General features: G+C 31.8%; 1 protein-coding gene across 2 annotated transcripts; it reads right to left on the bottom strand.

Annotated features, from left to right (window-relative positions):
• Window positions 1–4,716: 4,716 nt before the first annotated feature.
• LOC137837133 (cytochrome c1-2, heme protein, mitochondrial-like) lies at window positions 4,717–11,924 on the bottom strand. Of its 2 annotated transcripts, none has more exons than XM_068646004.1 (8): window positions 11,789–11,924; window positions 10,133–10,200; window positions 7,132–7,343; window positions 6,346–6,625; window positions 6,192–6,263; window positions 5,591–5,707; window positions 5,415–5,480; window positions 4,717–5,331 (listed from the first exon to the last, which is right to left on the bottom strand). In XM_068646004.1, exons 2-8 carry the CDS (start codon window positions 10,187–10,189, stop codon window positions 5,215–5,217), a joined length of 921 nt encoding a protein of 306 aa, XP_068502105.1. In that variant the 5' UTR covers window positions 10,190–10,200; window positions 11,789–11,924; the 3' UTR covers window positions 4,717–5,214. The 2 variants fall into 2 exon arrangements, with proteins under 2 accessions (XP_068502105.1, XP_068502106.1); XM_068646005.1 differs by lacking the exon at window positions 11,789–11,924 and adding an exon at window positions 11,100–11,142.
• Between the last annotated feature and the right edge of the window lie 7,480 nt (window positions 11,925–19,404).

Raw genomic sequence — 19,404 nt, 5'->3', positions numbered from 1 at the left:
CCAAGGGAAAGCTCAGTTCGTTATTTCAGTTAAGCTGAGCTGGCCTGTGCATTATACTTTAATCTGTTTCACTGAGAAAGAACAGGTTTATTCCTTGGTGAGTTGAAAGGTTTTTCACAAGTTAGTTAGGGCTCCATAGGTACCACTCAGACAGTTATTTCTGTTAAGGTGAGTTGGCAGTTTTTACAAAATAAATCTGTTAAGTTCAAAACTGAATCTGTTGTTTTCTTAACTGCTTTTCAACTGTTTTTTGAAAAGAAGTTAGAAACTGTTTTCTATATAAAGAAAAGTCTCTCTCACATGAATAAGTGCTGAGGAATTACGCTCTTGACAGAGATCAAACAATTTCCATGTGAGAAGAAGGATTGAAAGATTTTTTGAAAGGTTTTCCAAAGAGATTTTCAAGTGTGCTTGTTCTAGGAAACCTTGAATCTTGGTGAAGGTGCTGGTGCAGTTTCTGCAGCAAATTGAACTACTGGTTTTGAGTTCTTGCATCTTCTTTTCAGGTGTAATCTTTCCTTTATTCTGTTTTGTAAAGGTGTAAGTGTTAGTCACTCCTTGATAGGGTTTCTTGGAGTGCAAGGTGTGCTGAAATAGGGTTTTTCAGCATTGTGTGTGTTGTTCTTGTAGTGTTCAAGAACTGCTGGTTTTGTAAGTGATTGGCACTGTTTTTAGTGAATTCCACCTTGGGGTAAGGTGAGACTGGATGTAGCTCTGTATGAGTGAACCAGTATAAAAACGTGTGTATCTTGCATTCTCATCCCTGCACTCTTTTCTGATCTTTTGCTTAATTCTGTCAAGAACTAAATCTGTTCTTTTTAAATTGAATCTGTTAATTCTGGGTTAAGTGAAAATTGTTCTTCCTGTCTTGTTAAAGTTTTCTGATCATAAACAAGGTTGCTGCATATAATGGCTTAAGTGAATTGTGAACAAACTGACCATTCATTAAAACCTGAGAAAGGATCATACTTCTTGAAATCTTGTGTTGTGTAATTTTGGTTGATCTCTAAGCATAGCTATATCCTTCATCCTCACAATATTAAGCTGATCTGGTTCTGTTCTAATTCTCTGCTGATCACAATTTTACAGTGAACAAAATTCAAATTGTGCCAATACTGCTCTGAAGAATCAATCTGTTTCATGTAAAAACAATCTGTTCTTTTTGCCTCTGGAATACTGAAAAATTGTGTGTTGTTGCGAAAATTTTATAAGCTCAATTCACCCCTCCCCTCTTGAACTTAGACACTAATAGACCCAACATTAGGTTCTTGTTGTATTTGAGGATCTAACATTATCTGATCATGATCTAGTTTTTCATCAGTGTGGTCAAGAACTGGGTGAGCAGGATCTATCTGTTGGTCTATTTGATTAGGATCTATCTGTTAAGGAATCTCTCCCCCTGAATCAATGCGAACATTGGACTTACACTAATTTTTCTTTTGAATATCTTTGATCGTTTGTTCCTCAAAGAACACAACATCTTTGCTTCTAACAATTTTCTTATTTATAGGATCCCATAATTTGTATCCAAATTCATCCCTCCAAGGTATATGCACTCCTTGGTTTTAGCATCTAGCTTTTTTCTTTCATCCTTAGGAATATGAACAAAGGCTTTGCATCCAAATACTCTCAAATGGTTGAAAGGTGTCATCTTCTTGTACCACACTTCCTCTTAAATCTTTCCATCTAGAGGTTTTGAAGGTGTCAGATTTATGAGATCAACTGTGGTCTTTATTAGTTCACCCTATAAAGAATTGTGGAGGTTAGCACCTTGTAACATGCATCTGACTTTCTCTTCAATAGTATGATTCATTCTTTCAGCTACTCCATTCAGTTGAGGAGTCTTTGGTGGTGTCTTCATCATTCTGATGTCATACATCTTGCAATATGCTTCAAAAGGACCATGGTACTCTTCACCATTGTTTGCTTTCAGACTTTTAAGCTTTTTCCTAATCTCACGCTCCACTAGAGCATGGAATTCTTTAAATGCTGACAATACCTAATCTTTGGTTTTTATCAAGTACACCATACTCTTCTTTAGTGATCGTCAATAAATGTTACAAAGTAGTAGGCTCCACCAAGAGATTTTTCAAATGGTGCACAGACATTTGTATGCATAAGTTCAAGTACCTCCTATCTTCGTGAGAGGCTGCATGATCTCTGAAAATTGACTCTACATTGTTTACCTTAAATGCAATCAGTACAGGATTCTAAGATTTGATCCTTTATACCTTGTAAGTGATTTTTGGCGAGCATCTAGAGTGTTTTCTCAATCATATGCCCCAATCGTCTGTGCCAAAGATCTTTGGAGTCCGTAGCAACATTTGCTTCTCCAGAACAAATTCTTCCTTGCATAATGTAAAGGAATCCTTCCTTTGAACCTATGGCAATGACTAAGTTCCCTTTTGCTAGTTTCAACTTTCCATTGCCAAAGTGGCTTAGAAAATCATCATCATCCAACTTACCTGTTGAGATAAGGTTGAGACACATTTCTAGAACATTCCTCACTTCCTTCAATACAAGCTTGTTTCTTGTGTCTTTTAGTAACATGATATAACCAATACCTACAATCTTGCTTGTAACAAGGTTTTCCATTTTCACAGTGCCATAATAACCTTTCTTATAATTTGAAAAGAAATCTTCATGTGAACTTACATGGAAAGAGGCACCAAAGTCAACAATCAAAGAGAAATCACCATATGCAACATGTAGGTAATTGTCTTCTCCAATAAGAAAAACATCATCGTCAACGACGACAGTTGTAGTTGGAGTACAGTCCTTCTTCTTTGGATCAACTAAGTTTGGATGGACAGTTTCGGCTTTCTGGTCTCTCTTCATAAATCTGCATTCAGATCTCTTATGAACTTCTTTACTACAATAATAACATATTGTTGTTCTTGTGCGAGATTGAGAACGGCCTTTGGCATTACTTTTGTTTCTTCCACGAGATTCAATTCTCCCTCGGGTTTCACCTCTTCCTCGCTTCTTAATATCATTTGTGTCAATTGACATTCCTTCCATCTTGTATCAGAACCAAGCTTTAATACCACTGTTGGGAAAATCAAAACTAATTCTCCCTCTTTGGTGTGGATACAAAAATGGACACTTGTGGGAGCAATAAGCAAATAATAAAAAATAAAGCAAAATAGAATAATGACAACGATAATTTTTAACGTGAGAAAACCTTCTCAACTTGAGAAATAAAAACCCACAAAACCTAGTCCAGAAAAATTCTCCACTATGAAAGTAAGATTACAATATTTATTTGTCTCACCCTATAAGGATAACACTCAATCTCACCCAATAAGGATGTAATACAATGTTTCTCTATCATCTCACTAGGATTTCTAATCTCACACTATGGTGGATATCTATTCTCTCATTTCTCTCTATTTTGCTCTTCTCCCTTACTTGCATTTCTCTTCCTCACAAGTTTCCTTTATATAGAAAATAAAAGAAAAATTTCTTCATAAAGAGATAGTGGATAATTAATGTTTATCACATTTTCAAGATATCTTAAAAATACTATCTTCAACTTTCAAGTTGGACTTCATAGTCTTCAAGAAAGATATAATTCCAAGACTTTAGAATAACCATCATTGAATATATTCAATGGATCAATTATCAAGATTCATTGATCATGGTATCAATTATCAAGATTTATTGATCATGGTTTCATTAAATTATAGTCTCATTAAATTAAGGAGAGATTCCCAACAAGTAGAAAGTTCCTCACCTATATGATAAACTACATGGACAACTTCATGATTTATTTTAAATGCTTATTAATGATTCCACTCATATTAGAATATATTACACTAGAAAAAATCTGACATTGTTTAATCTAATGTGAGATTATAGAGTTTATGGGAAGTGAGTTTAGCGGTTCTATAAACTGGAAACGATGGCGATCAAAATAATCGAGGGAGTCAATTTTGTAAATAACACTTTTTATTCCTTTTTTTCATACATTATTTATTAATTTATTAATATTTCATAATTATATCTGATTCCACAAACATTTTTAATTTCATAAAAAATTCTTAAAACATTATTATATAATCTAATTTTATATAAAATTCTTCCCCTAATATATATGTTTTGGATCTTGTAATTATACCAAATTTAACTTTTAATCTCTACAACTGTCTTTATAATTTTCCAACTTCTACTTCTAGCTTTTTGTGATCACTCTTAAAAAAGTTCTCAATTGAAAATGACGAAAAAGAAAAAAATTAAAAATTAGATAGAACTGTAAATTTTTCAAGAACTACAAGCAAAAAAAGATTAATATAATTAATTGAAAACAATAAAACATTTAAACAAAATATAAGATTAAAAAATTTAAAATCATATATTCATTATTCTCACAAATACTATAAAAATCATTCTGCAAAAATAATTATTATAAAAATAATATATTCAATTTTACAATTACTATACACTGAGACTACCCATAACACAAATATCAGCCAACATTAAATCAAACTCTTAAAATGAGACTCCAATAATTTGTAAGAGATCCGTTCCCAACGCTATTGATATTCTTAATAAATGTGCCAATGGTCTATTAATTTTGGCGTACACGGTTATCAAGAAAACTCCGTAAACATTCTTCTGATTATAATTTGCCTTAGAATTTCATGTATTCTTGTTTCATAGGCCATGGATTGTTGAAGATGGTAACTGTGTTGGACAGAAAATCACAAAAACGAGTAGAACAACTAAAAGTTAAATTTTATTTCTTACATACTTCGAAATGGATTATAGTTTACAAACTCTGTAGAACCACGTTGCTAAACAAACGTGTCCTTAAATACTGAACCTCAAGTATCATAAGATTGCAATGAAGTAAAATTGAAGCATGTTTCCAACTTCGAAAAGGAACATGTGGGCCTAGTCTCTGTTCAATATAAGATACCCAAAATAAACCCCAATCATAGGTCAATTACCATATGGATCCAGATTGAGAAAAAAATAGAAGTATAGGGGTTCCCTGGACAATGTAACAATACATAGGTCACAGAAGGGAGAAAAAGTGAAAGTAACTATATGTAGTACATGGAGGAGCTTTATTTCTATCTCAAACAAAAATAGAACATGCTTTAGGTTACTCCATCAACGAATTTGACATGATGAGACAACTTTAAGCATCTGACAAATTATTGCCAACAATAATCTTTCCTGATGTGAAAAAATGAAACTTGAAAGCAGCTAGTTGACAACATCAAGAACCAGCTTGCGAGACTTTAGAACTGACCACCGCAGGCGGCGGTAGTAGGCGGCTTGAAGTAATGCAAGTGATAGCACAAATATCCATTTAAATCCCATCTGCATATGGTAGCAATGTGCTTAGAAAGACAAGGTATTTTCTTTATTGATCCAAGATAAAAATGATAATACAGGCAACAAACCAGTTTTCTTTCCTCCATTTCGGGTTCGGCTGCCCAGGTCAGGAATGATACTATATCTTTACCCATCTGCAGTAAAACATAACCAAAGAAAATATTTATCTTAGTTCTTCCCATGTTCATAGATAATCTAGGTCATAAGATTTTTACTGAAACCAATCCTCAACAAACTAAAGAACCTGAGATTCTGTAGAAGGGGTACCATCTTCATATTCAACAGCACCATCATTAAGCATTTTAGGCATAGCAATGGCCCCACCGGGAAAGTAAGGATTGTAGTGCAGTCCTTCTCTAATCTACATTATTATTTAGAAAGATAATGTTATTCAAAAAAAATTCCTTTAAGAAAAAGTATAATGAAGTTCACCCATTATTAATATTGGATATAAAAGCAAGACCGGCAACTGGAGTCACATATAAATACAAAGAACATCGATGCTATATACGTATACACATGATAATCATTCTATGTTAAACATTGAGAAGAACTCTGTTTCACCAAGAGGAATGGCCTTACATTAAATTAAGCAAGAAAATTATGAGCAAAAAATTCATATACATTGTTGAAGCCTCTTTAACAACCCCCTGACCCACCATGTATGCATATTTTTATTCATTGGTTAAGAAAGGAAATTAGAGGGAAAAACAAACATTACTTTGGATTTGGACCACCAACTTCTATACTTGACAACTTCCGTAGAAGAATGAGCGAAGTTATATTAATGATCCAAATATCATAGTTTATTATTCCTTAAAAAGAAGGTTTTGAGAAGAACTTACTGAAACACCAGCAGGAGGGTCGCGATAGCCAGTCAAAAGTGAAAACACATAGTTCTGACCATTGTGTCGAGCCTAAAATACCAAAGGTAAAATTATTTCTGATATAAAAGCAATAGAAAATCTAAAGATGTTACTAACAGACTACAGTCATTACTTTGGTGACGAGACTAAGATCTGGGGGATAGGCTCCACCATTAGCAAACCTTGCGGCAGCTTCATTTGCATATGGCTGAGGAAAGCGATCACTGAGTTTACCAGGGCGCGTAAACATCTCACCCTCATCATTAGGGCCATCAACCACCTCAATCTCCGCTGCCATAGCCTTTACCTCTTCTTCTGTATAAGCGACACCAACCAAATCACGGTATGATATCAAAGACATAGAATGACATGAAGCACAGACTTCTTGATAAACCTGATGACCACGACGAATCCTACACATTCAAAAAATCAGTTAAATATAGTAATACCTCTATTAGTATAAATAGTTATATAGCATTCACGTAGAATATTGATTCCAGCAAATGATTGCATAGAGCAGAATGTAGTTCACAATATTATGAATCCTGGAACAGAAAAATGTCCTTAAATAAAACTACATTCTAACAATCATTGCATGATATTCTTAAGATAAATTAATTAATGATAACATTACTATTCAGCAAATGCACAAACAGAATTTAAACCCTGTGAGATACCTTGTTAAAGTATTAAATTCTAAAGCAAGGAGGACTGAATGACTGATCCAAGGGTGATAAAACTGAACATAAGAGCAATATGACAAAAAAGGGGAAAAAATGCACCTATAATTAACAAGTACCTATAATTCACCTTTAAAATGCAACAGGGACTAGTTTGACTGTACAAAGTCGCTAGCTAACTTGACAAATCATAATGTTGAGCAAGAAAAATAGAAAGGGAAATTTCAGGTCAGACTCACGAAGCATGATCATATGAACTGAGAATGCCCTTGTGAGGCCATGGATAGCTGGGACATGCCAGGCCATGCTCGGCTTCATCAGCTAATGCTGTTGTTGAAAAACTTAAAATCCCCGTGACACCAGCTCCTACTAATGCTAGTGCTCGTAAGGAGTTGCTGCCAGTAGAGTTGGCACCATCTTTCTTTGTGATAATGGGTGACGTAAAAGAACTCTACAATGAATGTAAATTAGCTATTAGCAAATGACACAATTGGATTGTTATATGGGATGCACAATGTTATATTGACATCAAAATATTTATGACATGCACAATGTTATATTGACATCAAAATATTTATGACATGCACAATATAAGCCACAAGCTGACATGGATGCCAATCACATCAAAAACACTTCCATGCTATACACACACACATAGACAGAGATAGAGATAAATAAAGAGATGAACCTCAATAGAGAATATTATGAGACATCATTTTACTATATACAAAACTGTCATTGCAAAATATCCCAAGATATGATGAAATTATATCTTTCAAGAAAGATATATTCACCTTTTCAAACCAACTTCCCATGTTTTACATTTTTTTCTATGATAAATAGTCTTATAAAAGAAAAACTAGGATGCATTAGTTTTAATATTTTATTAGTTCACTTTTCTATAAGAACCAAATATTTTTTAACTAGTATATGGTCCTTCATACTGAGGTATCGATTTAAGTGTCCAAACTATATGGGAGGTGTTAACTAAAGAGCCCAAGCTAACAAAAAATAGAATTTTAATTGGACTCCAATGAGAAGTGTCTGACACATGTCAAACATGAGTTAGAAAGATGTTAGTCTCATTTCAAATAGGAGAGATGTTTGCACTCCAAATTTCCACCATGCTAGTTTGCAAAATGGTCTTTCACTCTTTCTTACATGTCAAATAATGACTATAAGTCTATAATGCAAGATAGTTCCCATTAATTTGAATTGGCTATTTGGGCCCAAAGACTCAGCAGTCCTGTTAAGAGGTTTTGAACACTAACGAACAAATTAGATTTAACATAGAATTCAAGAATGTTAAGTAAAGAAAAATGGAGAATGGTATGTCAATTGGACCAACTAATATTCTTTTTGAAATTTGAAGTGTTTAGGGAGGAAGGTATAACATAGCTTAGTAAATCATTCAACAATACAATGTAATTGAAGAAAATGTTTAATAAGACAAGGAACAATTTGATACCCATTTACAAGAATAAAGGGGATGGACAAAATTGTGCAGACACAAGGATCAAGCTAATACACAACACTGTAGGACTAGGTAAAGAGAAAGGTTTTAAACTGTAATTGTAGTAATGAACTCAAGATCATATAGTGGAGTTATAGTTCCAGGGCTATCATGGTTGTGGTTTCCATCACAACTGAGATGTTGTAGACTGAGTATTAAATCCTTGGAATGGAAGAGAATATTTCAGAGAAAATCAGGTCAAGAGAGTGTGCTTGAGAACCACTTTTATGCCAATGAGGTTATACATCTGTTTCTTGATTTCATTAAAGATTCAGAAGGAAACAAATATATTTTCAGATATTCCTTTCTTTTTAGGAAAAAAGGAAAATATAGATTCATGCAAATTCACTTATAATCAAAAATAAGAAAGTGAGTCAGTGATTCTAGTAAAAAATATTATGATTTGAGTTATCATAAGTCACTACACATTACACGCAATTTTGAAGCTAAAGAAAATACAAAACATAAGATTTGGAGGGCTCCATCATACAAATTGACAGAAACTCTCTTCCTCATCTTTTTTTCAGCAAATCATTCACAGCTCAGACTCTAAACAGAGTTTTGTTTCTGTTGAGTGCAGAATTGCAAAGCCAGTATATTAAGACATAAACCCATTGCCTTATGCAGTGACAATGTCTGCGAACATAAAATTCATCAAGTTGCAACATTTGTAAAATAGACGGTTTTGCACAACAAGATAGAGAAATCAAATTCAAGTTCTGTTTAAAACTTAAGATCTGATTGTGACTGTGTTATTCTTTCATCTGCACGGCTGTTTTTCGGTTCTTTTCAATAGATGTTAAAACTTAACACACTGCATACATAAACTGAAAGCTATCGGAGGTGAGAAGACATGGACTAAGGTAATTTTAGTAACACAACCATAGTTGGTGAAATTTTTAATAAACATTATGAATATCACTTTTACCTTATTTTTATGAGGTAATACTCACCATTTTCAAGTTGAGTCACAAAACCCCATGGGTTTATGTTAACACTCAAAAAAATATAGCAATTGAAATAAATATAACTAACTAAAAAATTGTGTGACACATTCCAAAAACTCATAATCATATATGGCAGTTTGGTGACAAGAAAAGAAGGTAATAGAGGCTTAATTAAGAAAAAGAAAAGGATCAAATGGAACATAGTCAGCATTATAAAAAAAAACACTTAATTACAATGAATTAGCATTAAAATAAATTTTGATAGAATATACCAACTCTACTTGGCTTGTTCATTGTTGATGCTGCATATCATTAGCACATTGCAAGAGTTTTTTATTATTATTAAAATTTATCTTTGTCCATTTTCAAATTCCCTCAATTATAAAGATCTGCAAGTTTTTCAACAACAAACATTTTGTATGTGTAATAAAGCTAGAGTGAAGTTTATATACTATCTATGACTCTTAAAAGAAATTGATAAATCTTTTACATATTAGCAGCAATGGTATGATAATATAGATAATCATTTTTAACATTATTGTCACATTACTGAAACAGAAAACAGTATTTGTCAAATAGCAATTTTAAGTACAGATAAATTATCAGCTCTAACATCTTCCAGAAAAACTAATGTTCTCAAAGCTTCAAATTTGTTCACCAATTTTATTTTATTTATTTATGGTCTAACGGTCTGTATTTTATGTACCATGTTCAAGGTCCCGAAAAATAAATATTCCAAAACAAAATAATCTTATCAAAAAAGAGAGGGGTCATGCTTACAGAAGAACAAGATTGGAGTTTCCTCCTCCATAACTGCCGAATAACACCTCCAGCCATCTTAGTTCAGACTGCAATCCATTCATATAAAAATTACAGAAAGTAACTAAATACCTCCAACCAAGTATAATAGATAAAATTCTACAAATATGGATAAGGGTACACTGACAAAGAAAGCATCACCAAAAAGAGCAAATAAGATAAGAGTAAATGTTATCAACTGTTTCTGCAATGAAGAATAAGAAGACTAAACCTAAAAATGAAAATTTGCCAGAAAAAATGCTAGCAAATTTTATAGTTTAGATTATAGTGAGACGATCTCCCAAGAAGAACACTTTTTCTCAGTTTGGATAAACTTTAATAACATAAGAAATCAACTTCTGCAGAAGTTAAATCAGAAATCTTAGATGGGTCTGTTTTGGACAAAACTTCTCTATAAGAACTTCTACAATAGAAAAACAAGAAGAAAAAATGAAATGAACTGCTCCATAAGTTAAGACTAGCTTATAAATAGGATAATTTGTAGAAGCTATAGTTTCTCTAAATTTTTATTTTATTACTTGTGCATTAGTTAAAAACATGTGGAGAAGCTAATTTCATTTGTTTTCTTTTTATTTTAATCTTTTAGAAGTTCTTAAGGAGAAGTTTGCTCAAACAGACCCAAGGGCATATCTTAACCTTTAACATGTGATAGAAGTTTAAAGGTCTATTTGGATCATATTTTTCAAAAACTCTAGTAGAGGAAGAAAAATAAGAAGAAAAATGAAATATATATATATATATATATAGATAGATAGAGCTTCTAGGATGTAGTAGCTCATGGAGAATACTTCTTTTATTTTTTCTTCTTATTTTCTTCTACTATAAGTGTTTCTAAAGATGTTTACCAGAAAGATCCTAATTCATTTTACCTTCTTATTTTCTTAAAGTAAAACTGTCCATAGAAAAGTTTATCCAAGCAAAACCTTACCTTCTCTATACCATATAGTCTAATTCCTGATGAAAAACATTGACTACAAGATCAAGAAAGTAGAAAACAACATAAGACAAAGGACAAGTATGCACACGCCGAAAGAGAGAATAATTTTAAAACATCGTGAAGAATTAATACACAATAAGTTTTACAGTTTAATTGGCATAATCCCTCAGTGCTGATTTCAAACAACTGAAAGTATAGAGCTTTTTGTTTAAGCGGGAAAAAAAGCATTACCTAAAAAGTGCATTATTTAACTCGTGTATTTTCAGGCAATTTCAGCAACAAATATGCAAGTAAATACAAATTAAGGTCTAGAGAATAAAACAAACACAAAAATAGATAGTCACATAAGCAGAAAAAAAAGAGCAACATCATAAACCCACATGACCAACCAACACATTCAAATGAAATCTGAATAGGGCATATGATTTGTCTGCAACAACATAAAACCAGGAACCTTTGTTCAATCCAGAAAACGAAGCTTCGTGCACCCAAATGGGAAGTAATAGAAAGAAAATAGATAACAAATTGTTGCACGTGCAAATACATACACGGAGATGAAAATTGTAAAACCCGTAATTAAGAAGTGGGTCACAGATCTGAGTTCTCGGTGATTGCTGAACATTTAAAAACGAAAAAAAAATTAAGAAAAAAAAATGGGAAATGAAGAGAAAGGGACTTACGAAACAGAAGCTCTGGAATGGGAACTGAGGATCTAACGAGGAATATAGAGAAAGCGAAGAAGAAAGAAGAAGAGAAGCTTTTGAGAGACACACGCTTCTAATGTTGCAGCCACGAGAATCGCTCTGGGCTTTTGGGCCTTACTCGCATGCCTTCTTAGGTGTGGCAGTTTCTTCCTGCACCCCAACATTTTTCTTTCTGCACCCCCAAAATGTGGTGTAAAGACAAAACTGTCCCTATATAAAAATTTTACATTTATTTTTTTGTATTTCGGATTATAAAATCCGGTAAATTTTCGGATTGGCACTTCCGGTAAAATTTCGGATTGGTGCGTCCAGTAATCTCCCAGATTGGTACTTTCGATAATCTCTAAACCCTAAACCCTAAATCATAACTGAAAAAAAATCATTCTGGATCCACCAATCCGTAATAGAAATTAGGCTTCCGGATTCAGAAATCTAGAAAAATCAACAATTTATGCAAACTTTGTTTCTGGAACACCCCTCATCCAAAAAATAATATGATTCACTTCTGGATTGATGAATCCATAGCACACTCCCAAATCCCGATTTCAAATAAAAGGTGAAGGTCAATTTTGAGATTTAAAAAATTGTGGGGTGCCTTGAAGGAAAATGTAGGGGTGCAGGAAGAAACAGTCCTTAGGTTTTTGCTACCATTTTTTTTTTATTTTTGGCATATGTTAAATACACGTTTATGAAGGAAAATTCTCCCAGCACCCCAATGTCTCCTTACTGCACCTCCATTACTTAAAATGAAATTACATTTGTATCCTTTATTAAATCCTAAAATATTAAAACCCTATTTCTCTATTCCCATCCCTTCACTTCTTATTATTTTTCGAGCGTACCTCCATTCCTTCATTTCTCTCCAAATTTGGCAACACTCCGTGGTCTAAGAGAAGTTGCATTTTCGAGTGATTGTCAAGGCTTGCAAGGATGAAAAACGCGTAGTGAAGTAAGTTCTTCTGAATGTGTAGCCACCATTTTTGCATTTTCTACCTTTTTTTCGTTTGAGTGTCAGAATGTACATAATGGTGTACAAATTTTATTTATAAATCGGTTTGTACATTCGGATATTCGGATTTGGATATATATACTGGAATATACGAACTAATATATTAATATAAAGTGTATATTGATTTGTACATTCCGATATGTATATCCAAATCTGATATATATCATGAAAATGAAATAAAATAAAAGCATATAGGTACATAACTCATCATAAGCATGAAACAAACAAATTTGAACATGCACCACACAAAATGGTAAAAATACCCTAGTTTTTAAATAGGAGTGGGGTGTGCAGGTCAAGATGTATTTCAAATTTGATATTCTGGAATACCATTCTTGATTTGGGTTTCTAGAATACCTCTCCAAATTAGGCTTTCTGAAACAACATTTTGGGATATGTTTCTGGATTTTTGTTTTCTGGAATATGCTTCTGATTATTTTTTTTTTCTATAATCCCTTTTCATAATTGTGTTATTTGTGTTCTGGATTTGTCTTTCTGAAATGGGATTTTGGTTTTCCATTTCTTTTTCAGAATTTCATTTCCAAATCACACAAAAATTATTCTGGATTTTGTTTTCCATAATATATTTATCAATTCCGGATTTACAATTCAAGAATAAATAGGAATGCTGGAATTTCAAAAATTGATAGGGGTGCAAAAAGAAAAACCTATCTTTTTTTTATTTTTTTTTTCTTTTAATTACTTGTTTTAGATCCAACACGTGTAAGCCACACATCCCGTCCTTCTTACCATGAACACCTCACCACGACTACTTTTACTTTTGGTTTTTTGCTATGATGTATGTATACGAAATATATGTTTCATACTATGGCTACATGACATTGTTATATGTTAAATCTTGAAAATATAGGATATAATATATTGAACATAGATAGAAAGAAAAAAAAAAAAAAAAAGTTATATGAGGTGAGATTGGTCGATTTTCTTTTGAGAAAAATCGATGAGATATGACTTGATATTACACATAATTGACTAAATTAAATAAGAGAGTAACAAATATAAGAATATTTCGATAATTAAAATGTCTAAACGAAAGTTGCAAAGCACAACTAAATAGAGGAAAGTTATGAATGACTTAGAGACATATAGTATAGAAAAATAAAGTAATTTTATATATGCACATTAGAATAAGTGACATTTGAAGTTTGAAAAAAAAAATGTATTACATTGTAAATTCTAAAACATCTATGGTTATGCTAATGAAAAATTAATTGTTATTGTTATGTATGTGTTTTGACCACATTACTGTATTCCTTATTTTTTTTGTTTCATTTGATATTTCTTGATTTTAAATTGTTTTTATTTTAATTTATACGTATTTAAAATATATGCTTTTGTTTATTTATTTTTGAATTATTTTACTACTTTATTTATTATTCAAATGTTAATTAATCATTTAATAATAAAGTATTTTTATAATTCATCACCAGTAACATATTATAATAACATATTATAATTTCTTATAAGATGATAACAGAGTTATTAATTTTTTATTTATTTATTATAAATTAAAAAAAAAACACCTTTTGAAATTGGTAAGAGTCAACTCAAATATCTAATGACATCATTCTTTAAACACTGGACAAACAACGTTCTTCTTTATGGTAAGAATATTCGGTGTTAGCGTAGAGCTCGAGTAAAATGTTCCTAGCCAGTAGGTTTATGGTTCTTACTAGAAACAGAACATACAATCTTGAGATGGACCCCTCGTCGGTGAATATCCTCAAAATATATATGGGAAATCTTCAATAAAGTAATGAAAAAACCATCCGGAATAAGGTAGTCAACATACAACAACAAGAAGTTGAGGAGAATCATAGGATCCAAAACAACTTTAGGAACAATTATAGGGAAAACTTTATAAAGGCTCAAAATGTGTGCAAAACCAACACCAAATTACATACCTTACATGATCAACTAGTCATCCTCATTTGGAACCAACAAACATGAAATTATGAGAACGATCAACAAAGTAGAGCTCCATAAGCATATACAACATGTCACTAAATCTCGACCAAAATGGGACACTCATGTAAAGAAAAAACATGCTAAGAGTACCAAACGACAAACTATAGAAGCTCATTATCAAAGGCATATAGTACCAATGTACTCACACTAAAATAGTGCACCAAGGATCATACGTAAAGAATATATGCAGAAGCTCAAACATAAAAGCACGGTACTAAGTTACAAAAACAATCTAATGAATATGATAAATGACGACACTTCAAGGTCATTCCAATGCTCCTGTTGTATTACTTTATAGAGCATATTCTTGGTGGTTTCAATCCATTCACTTTTGATATCATGAATTTCTCACTTCTCCCAAGTGAAAGTGTCCTACTATTAAGAAGTACGATGGTTCATCACATCTAAGTGTGCATTTGAAGGCATGAATATGACTAAACTAACTCTTTTTTCCAATTATTTGGCTAGACATTGTAGAATATTTTCAATCATCCTCACAATGTCAGTGTTATAATGATATTATTCCTTTACAAGAAACTCAATAGACTCCTTGCAAACTTTTGTGCAAGATTTTCAGCACAATTTACGATTAGCAAACCAATAGTTGCAAATTTAGCCACCTTAAATAATATCACTTAAGGAAAAAAATGAACCCCTTTAACAATACATCTATCATTTTGTTAAAGTGTTGCTCAATATTCATGACCTCCATTTGGAGGTATCCATGCATGCAATATTAATAGGACTATGACCAAGTCGATTTCTGCAAAGTCTTTTTGTTGAACCATCTAAAAACATGAATGATCTTCATGACCAATGGGTTCAATATGTAAGAATTAAAGAAAATATGAAGATGTGAAAGTATCAATGAAGGATGCTAGAAATCCATCTTTCTTTACTGCCCCAAACTTATCTACAACATCCAAGTCCCTACACATAAGGAGGTACAACATGTATACCTTGCTCAATGCTAGTTGGGATACAATTATACAAAGGAATTCAACCTCAAATTGTTATATTTTGCAATCCACACTCTCTCTTCCTTGAGCTAATTTGAGTAAAAGATAGAGGGTTAGATCAAATTCAACCGAATCTACATTTAGTCAACAAAGTATAAAACATGATTTAATAAGCACCAAATCTTAACATAAACAAACGTTTCGTGTGACCAAATGGACACACAACATTTTTGCTCATATAACTTTGTCTGATAAGCTTGTTGCTTGGAGACACAATAAGCATATGTAGTCTGAAGCATTTCATGTACACGTAAAACACTTATAAATGTATATTCTATATTTGCAGAGAATGTTTGTCTCTTTGTTTCTTACAAGAGGATCTCAAAATGAAGTGTTTATATCATATATCTCTTGAAGAAAGCACCAAAAGATGCTTCACACAAACTTTTATGAAAAAGTAGAATGGTAGTTCGATGAAAACAATCAACCTTGTTAGGTCTTACATTTTTCTCGAGTTTGGAAAAGGTTACTTAACCTAGGTCTGATAAGTCATGTCGTGCATTAGAGAGTTGCGTAAAGAGGAAAAATGCATTTAATTCTACATGAAGAGAATTTACATTGCAACTACGAGCCCAAATAATAGTCAACAACATTAGTCTATTTACATTGCATATTATTATCATATGAACTAACTCAAAAAGGAGAGTTAATACAAGAGAACTTGTTAAAAAATGTTTTATTAAATATTTTGAACTAAGTAGCTAATATACACACGCATCAGTTAGTCAAACACTGAGATTATGATCTAATTAATTGTTAAAGTAAATATAAACGTATGTTGGTCAAGTGATTTAATTGTGTTATAAAACTGTGTCTGATATTACCCCATTGTGCTAGAAAAGTTTAGTTTAAATTAAGTCTTTGATTATGATCGTCTTACTATAGTTGTTATGGGTTTTTCACAAAAATAAATGTTTACCTTCATCAAACGAAACACATTATAATGTATTTGCAAAAAGATTTCACTTCAATATTGGATCCATTAAAATTCCTTCATAAGTCAAGTATACATCAAATGTTGTCTCCCAAACAAAAAAGTTATAGTCAATTCCTTAATCTAAATGAATAATAAAATATCTAGACTAATGATTCTAAGAGACTGATAAAGTATGTCTAACATGAGATATATAATAAAAATATTTTTGTTTGTTTCACAAATCAAATCACATTCTTTACCATGACAAATCAAATGATATTTTTTGAAAATTTTTCAAAGTTAATTGAAATCACAATTCAACTTTTCCTTCTTATGTTTTTCCTATTTTTCACCATTTTCATCCTTTACTTAGTAATGTCAAACTCAACTATAGGCTTAGTACTAGTATTTTGAAAAAGGTAAAAAAAAAAAAAAACAAAGCCCTATTTACTTTATGAGTTTCACTTTGCAATCCACTAAAGAGTGTTATCAAGTGATTGATAAGCTAGTGCAAGACTACACCAATATTTTCACAACTTTGAAAATTATCATATAGATTGGCTATCCCATCAAACAAGTGTTACAAAAGTCGGAGTCCGCTAAAAGAATGACAACATGGTCAATAAAATTATTGAGTTTGGATTACAGTTTGAAAGTTAAGGTTGCATGAAAACCCAATTCCTTTCTCATTCCTCAATGAACTTCTCCAACTAAGGGGAAAACAAGAATAATGATCTTTTAATGTAGATGGATTATCAAATACAAAAGATAGTAAGGATAAGATAATCCTTAAAGGACTGAACAATATCACTCTCAAACACTCTAACTCTCATTTATTGAAGAAAATACTCATATTTTATCCCAAACCTCGTAGGAATGAATATTGCAAAGAACAAGAGAGAGGAAAGATCAGAATAATGAATAATATAACCATATCAATACATTTACTCTAGTTATTTCCAAACACTATACGTTGGATTGACTTTTCCAACATCACAATCTTCTTCACTAAGAAACCAAGGCGCAACGGATTATCTACAAAATTTTGAAGAGGATAATATGATTTAATGCATGGCTTCACTTTTTGCATCCAAAGTAAGAAACTGAATCATTAAATCGTCTAGTTTCACTAAAACATTTATGAAGATCATAGGAAAGGGAAAAACGAGAACAACAAACAAACAAAAATGCTAATTTTGTATTATTTTACAACATATTTACCTATCTTTATATAGTGTAAAGAGAACAAACCAATTGGCAAGACTTAACTAACAAAACAACATAATAAAAATATGTCCAAGAAATTAAGGGTGGCAATGCGGGATGGACCACGCGGGTCAATTTGTTGCCCGCTACCAAAAAGTGCGAGACAAGCTCACTATTCTAGTCTGATGACCCGCTTTGGCCTGTCCCTCGCACGAGCCAACAGTGGACCAGGGGCAGGTTGGTCTGCGTAAATAAAAAAATAATTATTTTAAAAAAAAAAATCATACTCCATTCACCTATTATTGCAGTGTGACCTTTATTTTATTTTATTTTAAAACAGTTGAATTTAATGTACTAAAAAAATATTTTATTTTAATCATCTAAAGGAGTTAGTATTAAGAGTGATATTGGATTTAATTTTAAGTCTTATATTTAAAATTTGTTAATAAAAAAATAATATAAAGAAGAAATTTCAATAGGATAGTTAAAAAATTAGTCATCTTCATTAAAATATTTTGTAACAAAACTTTGATAAGATACTCTTGTACATTTACATACATATATAGGAAAAAATAGATGCAAAGCAAAACTTTAATTATTTTTAATTAAACTTTCTAACAACCCTCATCTTGAATTTATATTTTTATCTTAAGTAAATTGAAATACGGATAAAATTTTAATTTTTCAAAAGTAGCAATAAGTTTTTTTATAGTTAATGAAATTTTAATTTTTTAAAAAAATGATACTTATATGAACTAGCGCAGAGACCTGCAAGTTACTTCTTATGGGGGACATACCAATTAAATGAGTCGGCACTTCTAATGCGAGACGAGCCAACCCGACTCGCATGCATTTTGCAAACTAAACGAAGGATGAACCAGCCCGCATTCTCACCCCCAACAAGAAATACATTCTTCTCGCAAGCGATAAGAATACACCGAGTATTTTTTGTTTATATACCAGTTTCAATATGTTAAATCCTATCAGTCTAATTCTAGTACATATAGGTTGCTGTCATAATTAGCACATTACATCCAAGAGATAAAGCATCCAATAATTTCTTATATTTTCTTTAAATTTTTTCTTTAAGCTTTTAATATATGTGGGATAACGTTGCATATTTTGTTTTTTAAAATATTAATTCTTTATTTTAGTAAGAAAATTGTCGAGTGATCACTAAAAACAAATATTTAGTTTGCTCAGTCATTTAAATCTATCTGGCTTCCCCTATCCCCTCAAAATGTTTTAAAGATCCTTTCAATTATTTCCAATGGATATTTTAGTGAAGGTTTCAACAAAATTTCTCTTCCACATTTTCTTCTCTTCGTAAATTTCTTAGTATCACTTAAAAATTTGTTAGTTCTATTGCTCCAAATTACTTTTAGGAAGAACATATTACATGTTATATATAACTTTTTAAGTAAACTACAATCAGATGGCTTGACGTGAAAAA

This window comes from Phaseolus vulgaris, chromosome 4, assembly GCF_000499845.2.
Source record: "Phaseolus vulgaris cultivar G19833 chromosome 4, P. vulgaris v2.0, whole genome shotgun sequence".
Classification (NCBI taxonomy): Eukaryota; Viridiplantae; Streptophyta; class Magnoliopsida; order Fabales; family Fabaceae; genus Phaseolus; species Phaseolus vulgaris.
Note: the sequence above shows the minus strand (reverse complement) of the source record. Positions and strands in the feature narration are given on the sequence as shown.

What these genes read in the sequence shown, in the direction of transcription:
- LOC137837133 (XM_068646004.1), bottom strand. Translation starts at nt 10,189, where the DNA reads ATGGCTGGAGGTGTTATTCGGCAGTTATGGAGGAGGAAACTCCAATCT. An exon ending in AGTTCATATGATCATGCTTC is followed by an intron (nt 6,626 to 7,131) that starts GTGAGTCTGACC and finishes TTGAATGTGTAG; the next exon opens with GATTCGTCGTGGTCATCAGG. An exon ending in AAATGGAGGAAAGAAAACTG is followed by an intron (nt 5,332 to 5,414) that starts GTTTGTTGCCTG and finishes TACCATATGCAG; the next exon opens with ATGGGATTTAAATGGATATT.